General features: G+C 49.9%; 1 protein-coding gene across 6 annotated transcripts in view; it reads left to right on the forward strand.

Moving 5' to 3' along the window:
* The window catches only part of TNS1 (tensin 1), a 190,766-nt gene that overhangs the window by 16,518 nt on the left and 151,029 nt on the right, over positions 1 to 23,219 (forward strand). For 5 of the 6 annotated variants that reach the window (XM_087819600.1, XM_016196775.2, XM_016196776.2 and 2 more), the window contains exons 2-3: positions 2,823 to 2,937; positions 14,259 to 14,296. In XM_087819600.1, the coding sequence (XP_087675726.1) occupies positions 2,823 to 2,937; positions 14,259 to 14,296 (153 nt within the window). Of the gene's footprint in view, positions 1 to 2,822; positions 2,938 to 13,586; positions 13,816 to 14,258; positions 14,297 to 23,219 lie in introns of those variants that run through there. The other variant, XM_016196784.2, reaches the window with a different exon arrangement.

Here is a 23,219-nt window from a genome sequence, read left to right on the forward strand (position 1 = left end):
ATATCAAACTTCAGAAAAGTTGCAAATACAGTACAAAGACCTTTTTAAAAAAATCCTCATCCGAGGATATGTTTATTTTTATTTTTTGTTTTTTATCTTTTGAATCCTCATCCGAGGACATGCTTAGAGAGAGGAAGAGATAGATAGATAAGTAGATGGAAACATTGATGTGAGAGAGAAACACTGATCGGTTGCTTCCCGTATGTGCCCCGACTGGAGATCGAACCCGCAACCCTTTCGGTGCAGGGAAGGATGCTCCCACCAACTGAGCCACTAGCCAGTGGGGGCGACCTTCCTCCTTGAGCTATTTGAGAGTAAGTTGCTGGCACGATGCCTACCACCCCTAAATACTTTCCTAATTTTCCTGCAAGGACATTCTCCTGCCTAACCCCACACAGCCATCCAGTCGGGAAACTGACACTGACATGTGACTACCGTCTCAGCCCCAGGCCCCACTGAAGTGTGGCCGGTCATGTCCTTGTGGCCAATGGAGTCCTTCCTGGCGTGGAAGGAATCAGTTCAGAATCGGCCGTTGCATTTGGCCGTGTTGTCCCTTCAGTCTCCTTCAGTCTGGAAAGCCACTCAGTCTTCCCTTGACTTTCACGACCTTGTCCCTTTTGAAGATTCGGAGCCCTGTAGTTGGTAGACCGCCCCTCAGTTTGGGTTGGGCTCCTTCCCTCTTGATTAGATGCGGCTTGTGTTTCTTCCGCAGGAATGTCGCAGAAGCGACACTCATTCTCTGTACGTCCCCCCTGGCGCACAATGCTGTTCATCCCATTACTGGCGATGCTAACTTTGATCCCTTGATTAAAGTGGAGTCTGCAGGAAAAGTTCCTCTTTCCCCCTTGGTAATTTACAAGTATGATGTGGGGAGGTGCTTTGAGACTTGCAAATACTCTGTTCCTCATCTTTCAATTTATTCAATTATTTCGCATATCAGAATGGGTTCATTTAGGCCATTCCTGTCATGTATTTTGATGCTCAGATCTTCCTGGATTTAGTCCTTGGGGGCCCCTTAAAGCTGGCTCCTGTGTCCTTTTGTCTGTCTGTCCCCCTTTGATTCTCGGGTTCCCTTTATAGTCTGCGTGTTTCTATCTAATCTACCACATTCTCTGTGTGGGCTTGTTGGTCTCTTTTTTGTCTCTGCCTTTATCTTGGTCTGTTTTCCCTCTCCATCCGATTCCCTGTGGCTTTTCTCTGTCTTCTCTCTGTCTGTCTCTTTCTCTGTCTCTGTTCACTCTGTCTTTGTCTTGTCTCTTTTCTCTCTCTGACTCTGCCTTTCTGTCTGTCTTTCATTTTCTCTCTTTTTCCCTCCATGTCTCTCATGGCTCAGTCTCTTTTCCCCAGGACTCACCACTACAGTGTCTTCATGCTGGTTGTGTGGGACACTGTCACTCTCTCTGCTCTGAACACACAAGTTGCCCCCTCCAGCCCGTCCTGGAGCTGGGAGGCTCTAGGGCAGGGTGCAGGAGGGGGGCTTGGAAGAGCAGAACCCTTTCCCTGGAACTGTGGGGTCTGCAGTCGTGTCTCGGTATGTGTCTCTGTATGTGTCTTTGTGTGTACGGACGGACCTGTCAGAAAGCTCTGTGCCTGGGAGAGGGGAAGGAGGCAGCTGCCAGTCTGTGTTCTGCTGGCCCCTGCTGCTGGAGCAGGGGAATGAACCAGGTTAGACACCAGGTTAGAGTGAGCTCTTCAGAGAAGAATGGTGCCTGAAGCAGGGGTGACTCCTCTGGAGAGTCCCACGAATGGGGGACCTCCCCCAGTGGGTGCTTGGGCTGGTGACAGCAGGTGGGAGGAGCATGGTTCGAAGCAGCACAGGTACAGGGATTTGCTTCCAGCTCATAGCTCGAGGGGTTTGGTGCCCCACCTTGTGATGTCCAGAAGAGGAAAATGAGACTGATGGTATTGGTGTGTGTGTGGCCCAGGAGCTCATGATAGGTCAGAGAAGGCTTGGATTGCCCACCTGGCTCTCATCTCATGTGTGTGGTGGTGTAGTTTTAAATAGAATATTTAACATGTCTAGATTTTCCTAATGCAAATAACAGAAAATAAAAAATAAAGATGGAAGAAGGCTTCTGGGCTGGGGCAGGAGATGGTAGTGAGTGTGAGAGAGGAACTGAGGGACGTGGCATTCTGTGCACGTGGGTAAAAATGTTAAGGACTATCAACAATAGAATTAGCTCTATTCACCCAATGGAATACTATACAGCAATGAAAAAGAAGGAGCTACTGTTCTGTGTAACCAACCACATGGATGAAACTCACAGAATGGGAATGAGTGAAAGAAGCCAGACATGAGTACATACTGTACAATTCCATTTATATGAAGTTTAAAAATCTGTCTAAATGAATCTTTGGTGATAGGAGCCCGGCCAGCATGGCTCAGTGGTTGAGCATTGACCCATGAACCAGGAGATCACAGTTTGATCCCAGGCTGTGGGCTTGATCCCCAGTGGGGGCTGTGTAGGAGGCAGCTAACTGATGATTCTCCTTCTCCCTTCCTCTCTCTGAAATAGATAAAAACATAAAAAAAAAGAAAAAAAGAAACCATGGAGGCGCCTGGGATCCCCAGATGCTGGGGTCTCCAGTTGTTACCTGGGCCTCAGTACATTGACCCCCCCGGGAGTCTGGGTCACACCCACAGCTTTCACTTTCCCTGGGTGCCTCCGCTCAGAAATGGGCTCAGGCCTTTCACACCCAAAGGGGCGCTTGCCTCTCCTTTTCCTTAGTCCTTACCTATGTCTTCCATAGCGCCCCCCAACTCCTATCCTGGGACGCCAGCCTGCTGCCTAAGCCTGATCATTGTGCTTTTCCTCCCACAGCCAGAGGATCTGGAGGCCCCCAAGACTCACCACTTCAAGGTGAAGACCTTCAAGAAGGTGAAGCCCTGTGGCATCTGTCGGCAGGTCATCACCCGGGAGGGCTGCACCTGCAAAGGTGAGCAGCTGATGAGGGGGATGGGAGCACATCTCAATGGGAATGAGGTGGCCAGGGGACTTGGCTTTGCGGATGTCCTTGGGGTCCTGACCTGGTGCTGGTTCTCATTTGGGGGGTGATGCAGAGCACACCAGATGGCAAGCCTGTGGATGTGTGTGGCTGGCACATGGCAGGTGAGAGGTGGCATGGAAATGGCACATAGCCTGTGTGTGGATGACCAGTGTAACATGAGCGGATGGCATGAAGAAAATATATGGATGGCATACAGATAGCCTGTGAACGGCATGTGGAAAGTGTATAAATAGTATGTGGTGGCACGTGAAGGCCATGTGGATGACACATGGAGGTGGTTTGGTTGGCATGTGGGAGGTGTGTGGAAGGTGTGTGAGCGTTGTGTGCCTGGCACCGGGAGTGTTACAAGAATGCCAAGCCACGGTCCTTTCCTTGTGGCAGCTTAGGGGTGAGTTTAAGAGGCCCCAAGTCAGACTTGAGGGAGGGCCTGCTGGTTGCCAGGCTTTTTCATTGTTCTTATGTGCCTGGGTTTTGGCTGTCACTGATGCCTGAGTTGGTGTCTTGTGCCACACCACACAGTGAAATCAGCAGGAGGTCCCTACACCCAATCTCAATGACTGACACCATCACCTACCCAGCTGCCCCACCACATGCCTCCCTCTCCTTCACCCCCACCTCCCATTAGTCACTTGAGTCACTGAGCTTCTCTGTAGCCATTTCAGGCTGCTGGCATTTCTTATCTGGAAGACTGACTGCAGCCCTTTGCCTCCTATTTCCGGACCCACCCTCTCCAATCCTACAGCGGGACTCAATGTAGACCTAGTTATGTCAGTTCCCTGGTAAAGCCTTGGGAGCCCCCACTACCTCCAGACAAAGTACAGACCCCTTCCCATGGCTGAGAAGCCTGGCAGGACCTACCCCTTGCCAGCTCTCTGGCCCATCTCTTCCCATCCCCCAAGTCCACACTCAAACCAGCTGCACCTTGCACAGTTCCCAAAATACCAAGTATGTCAGGTATGCCAGAGGAGCCCGACTCCTGCCTGCCCTGGAACCTTTACTCCACTTGGACTCTCTCCTTCCTTCCCTTCATGCTAGCTGGGCAGCTGGGCAGCAGAGCCTAGTGAACAATTGTTGAAGCACTTAATATTAGACGGCTTGCATGCATAGCCTTATATACTGCTCATGGCATCTGTTTTACAGATGAGGAAACCAAGGCTCAGAGTAAGAAAGTCTGTTGGCAAGGCACACAGCTGGCGGGGTTTCCAGGGTGTGTGCTCTCTGGAGGAGGGATGGCTTTTGGACCAGGAGTTTCAGCTGGGTGTTGGAAGGTGGAGCGGGTGGATGGAAGTGTGTGAGTGAGTAAGTGTGTGTGTGACTGTGCATGTGGAGGGCATCCAGGCAAGGCCTGCTATAGGTGAAGGGCGGAGAAGGGCTTAGTTTAGGGGGTTAATGGGAAGTTTTGCAATACCAAAATCAGCCACATGGTGTCGCCCTCCTCCTAAGAGTTCTGGCTGGGTCAGGCGGTGGTTTAGGGTGGGAGCCCCAGGTCTGGAAGGAATTGCTGAGGGCGGGTTTTTGTATTTTGCTTGCATCACTACCCCACCCTGAGAACCTGCTGAAGTTAGCCCCTGACCCTCCCCTAGTTCCTTCCTTCCCTAGTGTGCCTTCCTTTCACCCCAGTGACCCCCACCGCTGCTCTGAAAGGAGGCAGCAAGGGGTGGGGTAGAAGGAAGTCCCAGCACACTCACTGTGAGACCTTGCGCACATTCCTGGCCTTATGTTCCGTGATTATCTGCGGTCCTAGGCTCCCCAGTTGACCTGGCTTGAGGGCCCGGGTTGAGGAGGGAATTTGACCCCATGCGAATGGAAGGCTTCCAAGGTGAGCAGGGATGACCCCGGTTTCACCTGGTTCTGCCAGGTGTGAACCCGGAGTGGAGGTCAGGTGGCCAGTGGGCTGCCAGGCTGGTTTGGCAGCTCTGGGTGAGTTAGTGAGAAGAGGGAAGAAAGCCAAGGCCACACTCCAGAGGCACCACTAGGTGTCAGGACTGGGCCACGGAAGGACCAGGGTCAGCCCAGCAAGGTAGGGAGAAAGGCTCCTGGCTTCACAGGCCAGGCGCGCATCCTCAGCAAGAAGGTGGGTTGCCAAGCCTGGGGGCAGGGTTGGGCCCACTTGGGCTTACTGGTGGGAGCTGCAGGAGTGGGCCAACTCTCTGTGCTTCGGAACCAGGAGGTGGTGGTGGCATGAGATGGATAGACCCCCTTATCCCTCACTCCCTCCGTCCACCCATCCAGGGCTATGAGGTACAGGGGGTTCCCTGGTTGAGGGGCAATTGTATTTACCAAGCCCAACCCAAAGAGTTCATTGGTTCCTCTTCCAGTCTTCAAGTCTTGGGCTATAACATGGTGACCCTCTGGATTGTCAGCCAGGGGTGATGGGTGGTGTTGGGCGTATAGAATGTTAAGCCTCTGGACTCACAGTCTCCACCATGCTGAGGGAAATTCTGCTGCAGGCTGGGGGCAGTGAGGACACTTTCCTAGGTCTAGAGAGGCTGGGCATTTATCCCGTCCCCTCTGGCCACCCTGCTCTCTAACCTCGATGGTTCTGGCCACTTCTCATCCTCCTGTATTTCACTGTTTCATGCAATACGGCTGTAGGGGTGGGGAGCGAGACAGGGGCGGGGGAAGGAGTTGGGGAACCTGGAGTCCAGTCCTCATTTTGGGGACTCAAGGACCGCGAGGCAGACTAAGAACTAAGGTGGTGAGATGTGTGGGTGTAAGTGTGACAGATATATAGGCGAAGAGGTTACCATGAGACCTTGGCCAGCCTTCTACCTCACTGAGCCTGTTTCCTGCCATAGACCACTGGGTTAATTATAAACCCTGTCCCGTGTCTCGCAGGGGGTTACTGCGGGGAACACCAAGACTGTGTGGTCATAAACGAGTACTAGTGTGAGGGAGGCAGAGATGGATGAGACAATGGCAGGAGAAGAGATCCAGGGCCTCTCTCAGTCACCTGGGCTCTATTTCTGGCCTTGCCACTCACACAGTGACTTCAGATAAGTCACTTCACTGCTCAGGCCTCAGTTTCCTCATCTATAGATAAGGGGCTGGACTGAGAATGCTCACTGAGGCTCGGACAGCGGGAGGGCCTGGAAAGCCCCCTTGCTGGAGTCTGCAAAGGCTGGATAACTCTTCCAGTGCAGGTGCTGCCTCACCTGCGTGCATGTGAGCATCCATCTGACGGTGACGAACTGAGTGCCCTCTATGCTGGATGCTGTGTCAGGTACCGGTGCCAAGACCCAGCCCCTGACCTGGGAAGACAGACATGCCGCCAGACGATCTCAGAACATGGTGGTAAAGCTGACACAGAGGTGTGTGTGAGAGGCTGTCTCTGACTTAGCAGAGATTTTCCTGTCATGCTTCAGCAGGGAAGGCATATGTAGGCTGGGTCTTGAGGGATGTCTAGGAGTTCCTTACTTCAAACAGTGGATTTCCCACAGGTCCCTGGGGGCAGTGCTCTAAGGAGTGTAGAGCTTTGCCCAAGGGCTCTAGCCTCCTGATAGGCTGAAACCTAAGAGAAGAGACCAGAATACCAGCTCTAGAGCCCAAGGGCTGCCATCTGGACCTGGACTGAGGCCCAGACTTAGACAACTTCCCTTCTTATGCCTCTGGTCAGCCTTGAAGGAGGGGGCAGTTTCCTCAGAGTGGGATGCATCTCAGGAGGGCAATCCAGCCCTTAATGGGGCACATCTACCCAGAAGCCCTCACTGGTTAGATTTGGAGAAACTTTGGTTCAGGAGCTCTTTCTCCTGTGTTACTTTACTGGAGATCCCAGATTCTCCCCTGTGTCTGAGGACCTCCTTGGAGTCATCAGAGGCAGCCTTGCTGTGTGACCTTGGGTGAGACACTTAACCTCTCTGGGCTTGACTTTCCCATTTCTCTAAATGAGGGGCTGGACTAGATCAGAAGTCCTAAAGGGATTTCAGAGGAGCTGTGTTGTTCTTTGAAGCTACTTTAGAGGCCTGAGAGGGTAGAAAAAGGGGAAATCCAAGGAAAGGTTTAAGGGGCTGAGACCTTGAGACCCCTGCACACTTCAACTGAAGCAATTCTGGCTTTAGGAGTTAAATATATCTAGAGGCAGGATGGTATGGTGGTCTTGCACTTGGTTCAGAAGTCCTGGATTCAAATCCCAGCTTTGCCCCTTATTAGTAAGAACTTAGGCAAATTGCTTCACCTCTCTGAGCTTTGTTCACCTCACTTTTAAAATAGGACACACAGCAAAACTCCTTCCTTGGGTAACTTCAGGGATTAAATGAAATAATAGATATAAAGTGCTCAGAACAGAGCCTGGCATATAACAAGCATTAAATAAATATTAACCAGTATCATTGAGATTCCACATAAGAGTTCATCCGCATTAGTGTTAGGCTCCAAAAACAAAAGTTTGAAAACCACTGGATGAGATGATCTAAAGGCTTTTTCTTGTTACAACTTCAGAGCCAAACCCTGCCCACTCCCCTGAGACACCTTGTAACAGTCAGAGTTCTGCAGAGAAACTTAACCAACAGGGTGTGTGGATGGATGGGTGGATGGATAGATATTTATTATAAGGAATTTGCTCATGCAGTTGTGGAGGAGTGGCAAGTCCAAAATCTGCAGGGTAGGCCGTTAGGCTGGGGAGCCAGGGAAGAGTTGCTGTTCGAGTCTGAAACCAGCCTGTTTGCAGAATTCCCTCTTGCTTGGGAGATCAGACTTTGTTGTATACAGGCCTTCAACTAACTAGACAAGGCCCACCCACATTATGGAAGGTAATAGCTTTACTCAATGTCTGCTGATTTATTGTTTTATTTTTAAATATATTTTTATTGATTTCAGAGAGAGGAAAGGAGAGGGAGGGAGAGATGGAAACTTCAATGATGAGTCATTGATTGGCTGCCTCCTACACGCCCCTGACTGGGGATCGAGCCCACAACCTGGGCATGTGCCCTGACAGGGAATCGAACCCCCATCGCCTGGATCCTAGGTCGATGCTCAACCGCTGAGCCACGACCAGCCGAGCTTTGTCTGCTGATTTAAATGTTAATCTTATATATAGGAAAAAAACCTTCACAGAAACATCTAGGAAAATGTTGAACAAATATCTGGTACCATGGCCTAGCCAAGATGACACATGATATAGGCAATTACACACCTCCAGGCCAGGCTGGGAGGCCTTGTGGGCAGGTGGGCAGCTGGGTGGGTCTCTCTGCCAGCCAGGGAAGGAGCTGCAGTGGGCTGGGAGTGTGGGCCTTTATCTCCAGGGTCAGGTGCACACCGAGGCTCTGTGCTCATTTTCTGACCCGAGGCCAGGAGGAAAAGGCCATTTAGATCCCAACAATGTTGGCTTCCTGTGTTCCCGAGAGGCAGGAAGCCACTTCAGGACAGAGTATGCGAAGTCCAGTGAGGCAGAAGCTGGCCAAAGGCTGGGGTTGGGGGTGGAGTTCTCAGCCCACCAGGTAACCTACAGACCCCTCCTCACGATGGGGCTCTCAGCTCCCTCTCAGGCCACCTGCTGTGCTCTGCTGTATGAGGGCAGTGTTGATACCCATGGGTGGAGATGGGGCTCCCAGGGCTCCATGGAGTTTTGGTTTGACAGGGTCGCTCCCTACAGGGGTTCGTCTTGCAGGGTCACTATCTTAAGAGCCACCGCCTTCCTTTGGAGCTGGGGATGGCCACGGTCCACTCCAGAGGGGTTGATCCTGAGATGTGTGTCCAGGGAGGACTCAGGCATCTGCGGGATGCCAGGAAGAGGAGGTGGGCTTTTCTGCCCTGGCTTGTCCACCCCCGACGAGGAATGGTACCTTGTGCAATGGGCCTCCCTCTTACCTGTAACCAGGGTTTCCTCAACAGCATTTGGGTTTTCGGGATTGGAACCTGGGTTTCCTTCTTTTTTGCTTGGAGGGAAGATGTGGGAGGAGGGAGGTAGTGACTGTGTTGGAGAGATTGGCTGGGTTAGCACTGGCTCTCACAGCTGGGAGAAGGTGTGGAGACCATTGGTTCCAGGGGTGGGAAAGCAAGGCCTTCAGGGGTAACGCAGGCAAATAAGTGTGAGAGAGCAGGCGTGGGGGAGACCCCAGTGCTGCTCTGTGAAAGGCATCCCAACTAAGAAAGTAAGTCTTGGTGTTTTAAACGTTGAGCCAGCTGATGAAGAAGACAAGGGTGCAGGTGGAGGTGCCAGTTGACTGCCTTACTTTTTAAGCTAGAGTCTGAGACCCAGAGACGGGGATTGACTTGCTTCAAGTCACACAGCTATGTGCAGCAGTCAGGCCTGGAACCCAGCTCCCCTGATTAGGAGATGGCGGCTCTTCTGTGTAATAATAATGCTGACAACGAACATCAGGAAGATGCCACTGTTAACAGCAAACTCTCATAGAGAGCAGACTCTGGGCCAACTGCATATATTAACTCATTTAATTCTCACGACAACCTTGTGAGGTAAATGCTAGTATGACCCCTGTTGTATAGATGTGAAAATGAAGCTCAGAGAGGTTAAGTAACTTGCCCCAGCTCACTGAGCTAGGCGCGACCTGCATCTGAGCTGAGAGCCAGTCTCCATGCAGCCAGCAGGTAAGTGGGTAGATGGATCAGTGGCTGAATGGATGAAGGATTAATTAATTCCCTTAGTCTCCCCACCCCCTTACCAGGCTTCAGCGTAAGTGGTGTTTGTACTGAAGCACTCGGGAAGCACTGGCCATGGTCCTTACTTGCCCTCTCTCAGCAGGGGCTGGAGCTGAACGAAGTGGGGCTCACCCACCCTCACTGGTATCTGCTCCACTGTCTCCACAATGTCAGCTCTGCTCTCAGGGGATCAGACTGGAGAGAATCCTTCCAGTTTGAAATTTACTGCATATTTCTTGAGTCTCACCTGTATGTCGGACCCTGAGCTAAGGGGAAGGGGCAGGATTTGAAGCTGCAAAGTTGAACAGATCTCCCTTTCTGCCTTAGAGCAGCAGTTGGGTGTGAGGGAGACAAATCATAAAGGATTACTTAGTTCTCCCAGGTGCCGAGAGCTTTCCAAGGGGTGTGAGCTGAGGGTAATGGGAGCACAGAGGAGGGAGGGACCATCTTTGAATGCCTGACTGTCCAGAGAAGACATTTTGAACTGGGCGTTGGAGGATGTTTATGAGTCTGCTTTTTGCAGATTAAAAGTTCATTTGGGGAGCTTGGTGTGGCAGGAACAGATCTCTTTTGGGGCAGCATATGGAGGTGGAGGCAAGACCAGGCCATGCAGGGCCCTGTAAGTATGCTGAGGAGCTGGACAGAGTCCTCTAAGCAGCGGTGATAAGATCAGTTTGCACTTGAGAATGGTCTGTGACTCTGGATTGAAGGAAGACAAGGCTGGTGGAAGGATAATTGGTCTGGACTGGTACAGTGGTGGGCTGGGGAGGAAGGTGGAGGTTCAAAAGCCTCTTTGGAGTTACTTTCTGCACCACAATGACTAAGTGCTTGGTAGGGTGAGGAAAGGGAAGGAGTTAGAGAAAGGAGCACGCAGGTACTCAGGGAGCAAGGAGGGACCCAGGAGATGGCCCCTTTTCTCAGTTCCCAGCATTATCTTTTGTCCTCTTGCTTTCTGAGGGACCCTGTGCTCTGATTTCTGCCTTAGTTACCTGTAGCTGTGTAACGAATCACCCCAAAACTTAGCAGTTTAAGACAAATACACAATTATGACCTTACATAGTTTCTCTGAGTCAGGGATTCATGAGTGACTTAGATGGCTGGTTTGGACTCTGGGTGGCTCATGAAGTTGCAGTCAAGACATCAGCTGGGGCTGCAGTCATCTGAGGGCCTTACTGGGGCTGGGGGATTCATTTCCAAGGGGGCTCTGTCATGTGCCAGCCAAGCTGGTGCTGGCTGGTGGCAGGAGTTCTCTGCTGTCCACCGTGTGGCCATCTCCCTATGGCTGCTTGAGTGTCTTCACAACATGATAATTGGCTTCCCCCAGAGCGAGTCATCCAGGAGACCAAGGCTGAAACCACAATGCCTTTGATGACAGCCTCAGAAGTCACTTGTCATCATTTCTCAAATATCCAAATGGGTACATAAATGAACCCTATTCATCGTGGGAGGGGACCATAGATGGGTGTGCATACCAGAAGGTGAGAAACACCAGGGCCACCCTGGAGGCTGGCTGCCACTGTTTCCCTTTCTGTAACACATGTGAATATGCCATTGACCTGGGAAGTGAGAAGCCAGCAGAACGGCAGGGCCAAGTTTCAAATTTCAGCAGGAGGATGCACATTGGAGAGCAGGAAATACTGCCCTATGGGAGAAGACCCGAGAGAGATGACTAAGATGTAAAGGTGCCTTCCCTGGAGGGGACCCAGGGCAAGAGAGCCTCCTGGGGGTTGGGGACAAGTGCTTCTGAAGGTATAAAATCTATCCTCCAGGGCTTGGCCACACCTGCCACTTGACTTCAGTTTGCTGAGCTTCTGTCTTCTGGACTGTGGGCTGGGGGAAGTCTTTCCTCACTCCCGCTTTCAAGGACAAGCTCTGCATTCCAGCTCCCAGGGGCCACTCAGCCCATCGTACTGCGATTGCCCAATGATTTCTCCACCTGCCCTCCATTCAAGGGCACTTGTTGAGTGTCTGCCCACTGTGTTTCAGGCAGGGCTGCCCTGTATGGTCACGTAGGCCATTCAATGCCAAAGGCATCTACCCAGGAGAGCCTTGGAATCAGCCCATGCTTTGCTCATCAAGCCATGAACCCAGGCACGAGGCTGGGTCCAAATGGAGGAAAAGCACCTTCTTGCTGTTCCCACAAAGACACTTGACTCACCTGTGTGTCCATACAGCTGGTCTACCCAGAGGGTGGGACCTTTTTCTTATCTGCACAAAGATAATGCTGTTTGGTGCTGTGGGCCTGGAGCAGACACTGTTCCAGGTACTGGGATATGGTGTGAGTGAGACAGGCATGTTCCTGCCCTCATGAGTCTAGTGTGGGGAGTTATACTATACATATATGAATGGGAATTACCCCAAATGACTTCTGACTGTGAGCTGTGGTAAGAAAGAAGTGATCATGGTACTGCTGATAAAGAATAGTGGGGAAGCCTACTTGGGTGATCAGGGAAAGCCTCTTTGAGGAGATGGCTTTCAGGGGCTTCCAGAAGTAGAAGAAGGATTTGGCTTGGTGAACAATGAAGAGCTGGGCTGAGGGAGAGCATTCCAGGCAGCTGGAACAGCAAGTGCCAAGGCCCTGAGGTAGGAAAGAGCTTAGTGCATTGGGAAGATCAAGTCCCGGCTTCCATTGTGCTCCTTGTGTCTAAACTGGGGTTGGGAGGCCCAGAGTGGACACTTAGGGATGCCTTTGTGGTTGAATGTGAGATGTCGGGAGAGGGCTGTGGCTCAGGAAAAAAGTGTGGTGATAGGCATGATTAAATGGGGTGCACACAAACTCCAGGGGAGCTCTTCAGTCAGGTCCAACTCAGCCAACATCTAAGCCTTTACCGAGTACTAGGCACTGTGTGTGTGTATGTGATGGGGGGAGGGGTCCTTCTCTTGAAGGAGCCCACAACTGTAGGAAGCAAGGTGGTGTGTATTCTGTGAATACTTGCAAGAAGTTGGGGAATAGTGAGCGAGGCCTCCAGGGGAGGCCCCAGAACTTATCCTGGAAGACCTGGGGTTTGATGAGAGGAGGAAGGGGAGAGGTCCCTCTGCCTGGAGGCAGTGGCCGGGTGGGAACCCGCCTGGCTGGGAGGGCCTTCCAAGCTCAGGCCACAAGGCCTGAGGCTTTCTCAATTCCACATTCCAGGGCCAGAAAAGAAGGCACAGGGGGTGTGGCTGCTGCCAGAGTGGAAACACCTCCTGGAGGGGCGCTGCCACCTGGGGCAGTGGGGGTATGGGAGAGAGAGAAGCAGAAAAGCTAGCCAGATGGGCATGACTTGGGTGGCTGTGGGTGGCTACGTCCTGACGTGGCCAGGGGTGGAGAAGTCCCTGAGCTGGGCTGGCCGCTGGGGTCAGGAAAGCCTTGCTCAGCTCTGGCTGAGTCATAGGCCTGAGCTAGGTTTTGGGGCCAGGATTAGGTTTTGGGAGAAGGTCCCAGGGTAGGCCAGGGGCCAAGGTCACATCTCAGACTCCATCCAGTGTGCCTCCCAGCTTTCCCCCTAACCCCCACTCCCACAGACAAACCAGAAGCCTTAGTGTGGGGAGCCCCGGAGCCTCTTCGGGTAGCTCTGGGCCTTCATCTGTGCCTCAGTGTCTCCTTCATTCTGCTGAGAACCAGGCTGGCTCAAAGCTGGAAACGGGCTGGGAGGACTGTAGATCCAAGAGGCTGGGACACCTGGTGTAGCCAGGGGCTGTGGTCTCCTGCCTCCCCCTCCCCAGGGCCCCCAGCCCACCTGCCTCAACAGGTACTGGGCAGCCAATAAGGCCAAGTCAGCGCAGAAGCGCAGCTCAGGGACTCCTCACCCCATCTGTGGGACCTGGTGGGAGGACCAACAAGCCCCTGGGTGGAGGGCCCTGGGGGTGGGGCGGGCAGGGCTGGGACATTCCAGGCTGAGGGAACCCCTTAGGAAATTTGATTCCAGCCTCTGGTAGTGGGAGGGAGGAGCAAGTCGTGTGTGTGTGTGTGTGTGTGTGTGTGTGTGTGTGTGTGTGTTTCAAGCCATGCTATGTGAGCGTTTGTCCACATGTCTGTGTCTGAGGGTCTGCTATGAAATTGTGTGTGTGTTGGTCATGGCTATGTGTGCATGTATGGCTGAATGTATGGGTGTAGTATGGGTGTAAGTGGTTATGAGTGTCTGTGTGTGCATATGGGTGTAAATGTGTATGTGTGTGTGTGCACAGGTCCTCTTCTGCACCGTGAATTGGGTCTGTGTGACTCTGGGGGTGAGTGAGTGTGATGGTGGCTCCCCGGTGCCGGCTGCCTGCTTGGTGTGTGTGTAAGGGGAGAAGGCCCCTCTTATTCCTTGGCGCGGGTGGCGGCTGGCGTGGGGCCTGGGTCCGGGCCACCTCTGCCCCTGGCGAGGATCCAGCAGGGGACTAGGTCCCCTCCCCTCCCCCTGCTCCTTCTATCTTCCCGCGCGCGCCTGAGGGGCTCGGGCCGCGGGCCGGGCGCCTGCCCAGCCCACGGGTCCGCGTCCCGGCGTTCCCGCCCCGCAGGCCGGGAGCTGCGGCGGCCGCCCCCCTCCGCCCCTCCGCCCTCTCCTCCCCGCGTCCCTCCTTCCCTCCTCTCCGAGCGCGATTGCGGGCGGGGTGGGAGGAGATTTCACCGGAGTTTCCATTTCATACCTCGCGGCTAAACTTTCTTTCTGTGTCTCGCCCTCTTGCAGTCTGCAGCTTCTCCTGTCATCGGAAATGCCAGGCTAAGGTAAGGGGCCGCGGTCCCCGCGGGGGGTAGGGATGGGACGCACTCGGGGTCCCCGGGCTGGAATGGGGGGCGCCGGTGGGGCGGGGCGGTGCTGGGGTCGTCCCCTCCTCCTCTCTTTGTTTATGCAAAGCTTTGGGGCAGGAGCGGGCTCAGGTCAAGGTGAAGGGGATGGCCTGGGGCCGGCCGGGGGAGCGAGATGAATCTGGGTGCGGGGCTCGGTGCGCAGCCTCGTGGCTGCGGGAGGTTGCTGGTGGGGACTGAGCTCCGAGAGAGGGGCCTTCGAAGGTATTTCCCCTAGTTCTCAAGGGGGTGGGGGCGTCGAGGGGGAGGGGATGCCTTTCAATTATTCTGAATGCCGCGCAGAGCCCAGGTTGGTCGGATTTGGGCGGTTTAAAAAAACTCGGGATGGGATCACAGCCACCAGACCCTGGAGGGAAAGGGGATAGTTGGGGACGTGAGATGAGGTGGAAAGGGGTTGGAGGTCAAAGTCGCGCTGGTCCTGGAATCTCCTGAAGGACCATCCTCTTCTTTTTATTGGTCAGGCCCTGCTTTGGTCCTCAGTTTCCCCATCAGTGTTTCCTGGCTGGTGGGAGAGGAAAACTAGAAGACCAGAGGGATTGGTGGGTCCTGGTTGGCCAGGCTGGCTGGACCCCTGGGCATCCTCTAGGGCCAAGACGGAGGCTTGAGGGAGCAGCTGGTGGTGGCTTCTTAAAGTAATGGGGGGATGGATTATGATGGATTATTTGGGGAGGAAAGTAGCTCTCTGGAGGTGGAAATACTTGGCCTTAACCTTTCATATGCAGCCAATCTCTGCACTGTCTCTGTTATTGCTTATATCTCTTGTGTTATTAGCTGGATGACTTTGGGCAAGTAACTTCTCAGCCTCTGTTTCATCCTCAAGGATGCAGGAATAAAAAAAGGTTGTTATGGGGATGAGATGGGATAATGTGTGTGAAGTGTCCAGCACAGTGCCTGACACATGTTGGGCACTCAGAAACATAGCAATGAGTTATTATCAATTGGTAGCTCCGAGGGCCAAGTGTTACCATAGAGAAGGGTGCTGATGGAGCAGGCAGGTATTGGAGGGAATCCACTTCCTCCTGTGTGACCTTGCTCAAGCAAAGTACACAGCCTGGCTGGGAGCATCTCCCCACCTGCAAACTCCAGGTTGGAGTGTTCTTCTGGCAGAGGTGCAAAGGGCCTGGCTCACAGGGGCACGTCTGTACAACTTCTGCCCCTCTCTTGTTTTCCACCTTTCTGACTCCCTCAGCTTTTTCTTCCTTCAGTGGGGTTGAGTTTCTGCTTCTCCCTCCATCTCCCTCCTGTTGTCTTCATCCAGAGCAGAGTTTTTTCACCCTTCATCCCAGAATCTTCAGGTGTTCTTGCTTCTCCCCAGTTGACTCCTCCCTACACTTGTTTCTCTCAATAGCAGTGGACATTTGCACAGTGCCCTAGGCCTAAGCACTTCAATGCATTATCTGATTTTATTCTTTTAATTCCATCAAAGCATAAAACAGACCAAAAGATCTGTTGTTTTACAGATAAGGAAACTGAGGCACCCAAAGGTTGAATGACTTCCCCATGGTATCTCAGTGTAATTCCCCACTCATCTCTGTCCTGGGGCCTTTGAGCTTTCTTCTAATTGTCTCTTCTTGCCTACCAGCAGACATTTCTTCTTGAACCTCACCTGCCCCTCCCGCTTTGCCTCCCATCTCTTGCAGCAGAGGATACTGTTAGGATTAGGTGATGGATGTACTGGCAGTGAAGGGTCTGAGTAGGGCAAATGGGGGGCCCAGAGACCCAGAGAGGTGTGACAGAGTCGGCCTTTTGTTGTACAGTCACCTCCTGCATGGAGACAGAGGGATGCTAAAGGTGACTTCTGGGTGGGGGTGTAGTCTGCCTAGCAATTCTGGCAAATGCTGGGGGCTCAGGATACACCAGGCTGCAGCAATACTGCTCTGCCCAGCCAAGGCCAGCCAGGAGGGGAGAGGTGGACTGGCAGGGCAGTGGCTGGACAGACAGATGGGGTTTGTTATAAGATTTTCCTCTATAGAAAATGGGACTTACTGGTGGCGTGAGCCCCACCCAGCTGGCAAGTCTCCCCATAAACCACAACGCTTACTACTGGCCTTCCTTTTCCTCTCGCTTGAAAGGGCAATGTGAGCCCCAGAGCACACAACAGAGCTTTGTCCTCTGGATTTCATAAACATTTTGACTTGGAGGTCCTCTCGTCCATCCCCTTACCTTGAGACAGGACTCATTAAACAAATGTTTACAGAGCTCTTTTGTGTGCCAGAAACTGTCCTAGGTGAACAAGACAGATAAGGCCTTTGCCCTCATGGACCTGACATTCTAATTGGGGAGACAGACAGTAAGTAGGCAAACAAGTCATGTAAGGAAATGAATTAGAGCAGTGGGTTAGAAGGGATTAGGCTTGGGTGGCACAGGAAAACTTTGTAGAGGAAGTATTGTGTAAGATGGGACCCAACTGATGTTACATGATGATCTGAGGGATGAAAAGAGTAAGTGAAAAGGCCCTGAGATGAGATGAACTTGTTAGACTTGAAAGAGGATGTGTAGTAGAGAGTAGTGAGTCCTGGAGGGGTTTTGAGCAGAAGTGACATGAGCTGATCTTCCACTTTGAGAAGGCCACTCTGGCCTTGAGCAGATACTGGGAGATGGGCCAAAAAGCCACTGATGGTGACCAGATGAGAGAAGCTAGTGGCTTAGTCCATGGGGCTTGTAGGAAAGACTGTGAGAAGGGGCCCGGTCTGAGATGCATTCTGGGATAGAGCCCATAGCCTGGCTGATGGATGGGATGTTGGGTGTGGGAAAGAGGATGGGCTCAAGGATCTCTCTCAGGTTTTTGGCCAGAGTAACCAGGTGCACGTGGTTCCATTTACTGAGATAGATGAAGTGTGTGAGAAATTTTTAGGAAGGAGGCGCCAGGATTTCTGCTCTGCTTGGTCTCTTATTTTACAGTTCTTTTCCCACACACTGGGGATTTCTTGCTGGGGTTGATTGTCTCCTGTCCTCTCAACTTCAGCTCACTCTGGTCATCTCTCCAGTAAGTGGCTGGTTCTGGATGCCTTCATATATCCCACCTTCTAGACTGTTCCTATAGCATGAACCCATGGCTTGGAGAGGGGCTGTATTAGTTATGTGTAGCAATACAATGTAATGAAAAGTACCCCCAAATTAGTACCTTAAAGCAGTAAGAAATGTTTATCTCATCCAGTTTCTGTGGGGCGGAAATTTGGGAATAGTTTAGCTGGAGGCCTAGAGTCCTTCATGGAGTAGTAAAGATGTCAGCTTGCCTGTAGTCATTTGAAGGCCTGAGTGGGGCTGGGGAACCCACTTTCAAGGTGGTTTATTCATGTGGCTAGCAAGTTGGGGGTGGCTCTTGGCAGGTGGTCTCAGCTTTTTGCCACATAGACCTCTCCATAGTGCTGCTTGAGTGTCCTCACAACATGGCTGCTGGCTTCTTCAGAAAGGGTGATTCAAGAAGGAGCAAGGTGGAAGCCATATCTTTTATTTCCTAACCTTGGAAGACAAACACTGTTATTTCTGCAATATCCTATTGGTTACACAGGTCAAGCCCATTGAGTGTGGGAGGGGCCTATATAAGGACATAAATACCTGGAGTCAAGAATCAATGGGTGCCATCTTAGAAGCTGTCAGCCAGAGATGCCTGGAGAGAGGGCTAGGCTAACCTGGCTCCTGGGAGGCCATGGGAATGGGATGGGAATCAGACATACCTGGGTCTGAACTCTACCCCCGCTGGTTTCCATTTTTGTGAGCTGGGTTGTAGAGGATTAAGTGCATATCTGCATATAGTAGGCACCTTTCTCCTTTTCTGGAACCACAGGCGAACACTGGAAAGGAGCCCAGATAGTCTGTGCCCAGTTCCTTGCCACTTGGACCGGCTTGAGAGAAAATGCCTCAGTGCTCGGCTCAGAGTAGATGTTAAATATATGTTTATTGAACAAATAAAGGTAGAGAGATATGTGGCATCCTCAGCTTCTTTAACAGTGCCTGGTCTATAGTAGGGGTTCCAATGAAGGAGTAAAAGGGGAATAAAAGAATGTTGAGCAACTAGAGGCTCCTATTTAAAGAGGTTGGTAGGGAAGGGGAACAGATGAGAGCAGAAAAGAGAAGGAACAGCAAAACCACTTTTTAATTCCCTTCCAAAAAGCCCTCCTATCTCCTGACACAGAGATGCTCCGAACAGTAATTCTAGTAATTTACATATCTTAGTTGGGGTATAACTCACATACTGTCAAGTACACAAATTGATCAATTGGCACATGTACATGAACGAGATCAGGATCTAGAACATTTCCAGCACCCCAGAAGCAGCCCACATGTTCCCCTCCAAGTCAGTATCCCCTAAAGGAAATTATTATTTTTTTGCTTGTACCATCAGAGATTAGTTTTGCGTCTTTTTGAATTTCATAGAAATTGAATCATACAGTATGTTTACTCTTGTGTCTGGCTTATTTCACTCAACATTATGTCTGGGAGACTCATCTGTGTTCTTGTGGGTGGTGGTGGTTCATTCTTTTTTATTGCTCTGTTGTAGTCCCTGTGTTGAATCAACCACAATGTATTTATCCACTCCGCTGCTGATTGCCGTTTGGGATATTTCCAGTTTAGGACTGTTATGAACAGATCTTCTCTGAATATTGAATCACCTGTGCCTACACAGAACTTCGTAATACACACAACGTTTTCATTCCCCTTCTCAGTACTGTGAGGTGGGCAGGGCTAGTGGTAACCCCATTTACTAGATCCCAATTGAGGTCCAGGGAGGGTAACCACCTTGGCTAAGTACATCTGGGCACAGTGACCTTCTACACAACTCTGGCACTGCCCTGGGATAAATGGGTGGAGAGCAGGGGAGAAGGGAAGAGAAAATGAGAGCCCGTGAGAGAAACAGAGACGCATAGAGAGAAAGGGCGGGGTCAGGCACTGGAAACTCACCACAGCTCATAGAAACCCCACTGCCCAGCTCTCCTCCGAAATCTCTTGAAGGAAGCAAATTCTAATCCTCCTGTGGTCCCCACCCTTATATCACAGAGGGTTCTTTTCTGTCCCCAATTGTTTCTCTTCTGTTGGGGATTTAAAATGAATGGTCCAGGATTTGTCTTCCACTTTTATTTTAGCACGTGTAGTGTGTATGTATATACATAGCAGCTTTTCTTCTGTTTGGCTTTTTTCCTCACTCCCCTTCTATATGATCCTGCAGCCTCCAGGTACATTTTTTTTTAATTTATGGATTTATTTATTATTTTTAAGGAGACTTTTAACTTTAGAGCTGTTTTAGATTTACGAAAAAGTTGCAAAGATAACAGAGAGTACTTGCATATCCACACAGCTTCCTCTAATCCCCAGGTACATTTTTGAGAAACATTTTTAAACTCCTGATTTGCCCCTTGTTTTGAAATAGCTGACAAGAGCAGGTCCTTCCAGCAAAATGCTCACTGTCTATTCCAGGTCAGATAAGGGTTAAATGAAAGGACCAGGCAGCTGCCGGGCAGGCAAATCATCCATCCCTAGACCTCTGGGCAGCTCCTTCTTACCTCCTTTGGCTCTCTCCTACTCTCTTTCCAGGCCCGGCACCTCCCTGTCCCAAGTACCAGGTGGGGGGAGGAAGGGGGCTGCATCAATCCCTTGGTCTCCTCCTCTGTACTATAGGGGTTTAATTTCCATTCTTTAAGCTTGAAAGAAGAGGAAATCCCATAATTAACCCTCACCTTTCAGTCACATTACACATCACCTTCCCTGCTCGCTCATAAACACACCTGCAGCCTTCTCTCTCAGTGTGTTGGAGGCTTGTTGTATTCTCCTGCTACCTGGAATAGCTGGGCTGGGGGAGGTTCTTGGCCCCAGGCCCCATCAGTTGCTCTCAGCCCAGCTTTAAGCTCTTTGGCCTTGGAGACTGAATGTTGAGTTTAAGTCCTGACTACATTAGTCACTGACTGTGTGACCTTGGGCAAGTTACTTCACCTCCCTGAGCCCCAGTTTCCTCATTTGTAACAGGGGGATTACAGTAGGACCTATTTTGTAGTGCTCTTGTGAGCACCGTAATAACCCAACTAAAATATGAAGCTCAAAATTAAGTGGTGAAAAAGTTAATAATGTTTATTATTTTGTATTCCTCCTGCCTTCTCCTAACTCACTGAAGGTGGGGAGAATCTGTGAGACCAACAAAGCTTGCTGAGGGCACTGGTGTCAAGAACTGGACACTTGCATATGTTCTGCTTCTCTTCTCTCTCCCCATTATCCAGGAAGAGTGAAGGAATTATGAGGTGAATATAGTGTGTCTTTGGCTTGTTTGCTTGCCTCAGGGTACCTGAGATCTGTGGCAGCATTTGAGACCTGGTCTGTACATTAGAATCACCTGCATGCTTTAAATAAACTGATGTCTGAGTCTTACTCCCATATTCTGATTTAATTGGTTTGGGGCATGAGTTTTGCATTGGGATTTTTAAAAGTGGCAACCACTGGTGGGAGTGTCAAATGGCAGAACCATTCTGGGAAACAGCTTGACCATTTGGTAAAGTTAAGCATACACTTGCCATATGACCCAGCAGTTCCACTCCAAGCTGTTTACCCAAGAGAAGGAGAAATGTGGCCACAGAAAAACTTGCACATAAATAGTCAACAGCTTTGTTCACAGTAGCTCAAAACTAGAGAAACCCAAATATTCCATAACGGGTGGATAGACATACTAATTGTGATATGATGGTCCTGTGGAATACTTGGCAATTACAAGGAAGGAACTAGTGTTACAACATCATGGATGAATCTTAAAAGCACTGTGCTGAGCAAAAGAAGCCTGACACACAAGAGGATGGACTGGATGATTCCATTTGTATGAAATTTTCCATAAGGCAAAACCATCATGACAAGAAGCCGATTAGGAATTTCCTGTAACTAGGGTGGTGGGAAGACTGGTGGCAAAAGGAGGCAAGGGAACTATTTTTGGGTGATAGAAATGTTCTTTGTTTTAATTGTGGTGGTGGTTGTGCAGACTTACACATTTGCCAAACTCATAGGACTATATGCTTAAAAGTCATGCATTTATTGTATGTAAACAATATCTCAATAAAGCTGATTTAAATAAAAGCTTCCCAGGTAGGTCTCCTTTGCAGCCACATTTGAGAACTGCTGGTCTACCACTTCTCGTGACCCATCTCTGTCCTTGCTGGCTTGGTCAGCACCGAGCACAGTGCCAAGTGCATAATAATGCTTTCTGGGGTCAAGGGCCTTTCTTCTTACTTTTTGTTTTGTTTTGGTAACAACTTTATTTAGGTGTAATTCGAATACCATACAATTCACCCATTTAAAGTGTACAATTCAATGGTTTTTTATATATTCAGTGTTATGTGACCATCATCAGTCAATATTAAAACATTTCATCACCTGGAAAGGAAACCCCATCCACTACAGCTACCATTCCTCCATCCCTCTATCCCTTCCCCCACGCCTGCTCCAGCCCTAAGCAAACACTCATCTACTTTCTGTTTCTAATATTTCCCTATTCTGGAGATCTCATATCAATGGACTAATAAAATGTATGGTTTTCATGACTGCCTTCTTTCACTTAGTGTAATGTTTTCAAGGTATATTCTTTTTATGGCCAAGTAATACTCTATTGCACGAGTATACCACATTTTGTGTATCCATTCATCAGTTGATGGCCATTTGGGTTGTTTCCATCTTTTGGTTCATAAGAATAATGCTGTCATGGATATTCATGTACAAGTTTTTGTATGGTTTTCACTTCTCAGGTATATACCTATGAGTGGAATTGTTGGGTCATATGGTAACTCTAGGTTTAACTTTTTGAGGAAATGCCAAACTGTTTTCCAGAGTAGCTGACGTTAGTTTTCTAGATGTGCTGTAACAAAGTACCACAATCTGAGCGACTTAAAATAACAGAAATTTATTCTCTTACAGTTCTGGAGGCTAGAAACCCAAAATCATGGTGTGGGCAGGGCCATGCTTCTCTGGAAACTGTAGGGGAACCCTTCCTTGTCTCTTCCTAGCTTCTGGTGGTTTGCTGGCAATCCTTGGTGTTCTTGGGTTACAGATGCATCACTCCAATCCTCTGTCTTCAAATGGTATTTTCCCTATGTGTCCTCGCTCATTTTCCTTCCGTGTCTATCTGTCTCTGTGTCCACATTTTTATAAGGACACCAGGCATATTGGATTAAGGCCTAACATAATGACCTCATTTTAATTTACCTCTTAATTAACCTGAAGACCCTACTTCCACATTCTGAGATACTGGGGATTAAAGCTTCGACCTATCTTTTTTGGGGGGACACAATTAAGCCCATAACATAGCTGAACCATTTTATATCCTCACCAGCAATGTATGAAAGTTCCGATTCCTACTCAACACTTGCCTGACTTTTTGATTGTAGCCATCCTAGGGGATATGAAGTGGCATCGCATTGTGGTTTTGATCTGATTTCCCTGATGACTAATGATATTGAGCATCTTTTCATGTGCTTATTGATCATTTGTATATCTTTTATGGAGAAATATCTTTTCAGAATCTTTGCCCATTTTAAAAATTAGGTTTTTTTTTTTTTAATTGAGTTGTAAGAGTTCTTTAAATATTGAGGATACAAGTCCCTTATCAGATATATGATTTGAGATATTTTCCCCCTCATTTTGTGGGTTGTTTTTTCACTTTGTAGCACAAAAGTTTTAAATTTTGGTAGTGAAATTTATCCAGTTTTTTTCTTTTGACTCTTGCTATTGGTGCCATATCTAAGAATCCATTGCCAAATTCAAGGTCATGATTTACCTCTATCTTTTCTTCTAAGAGTTTTATAGTTTTGGCTCTTACAATTAGGTCTTTTATCCATTTTGAGTTAATTTTTATATATTGGTGTGAGGTAAGGGC

The sequence above is a fragment of the Miniopterus natalensis genome, chromosome 8 (genome assembly GCF_054644295.1).
Source record: "Miniopterus natalensis isolate mMinNat1 chromosome 8, mMinNat1.hap1, whole genome shotgun sequence".
NCBI classification, from domain to species: Eukaryota; Metazoa; Chordata; class Mammalia; order Chiroptera; family Miniopteridae; genus Miniopterus; species Miniopterus natalensis.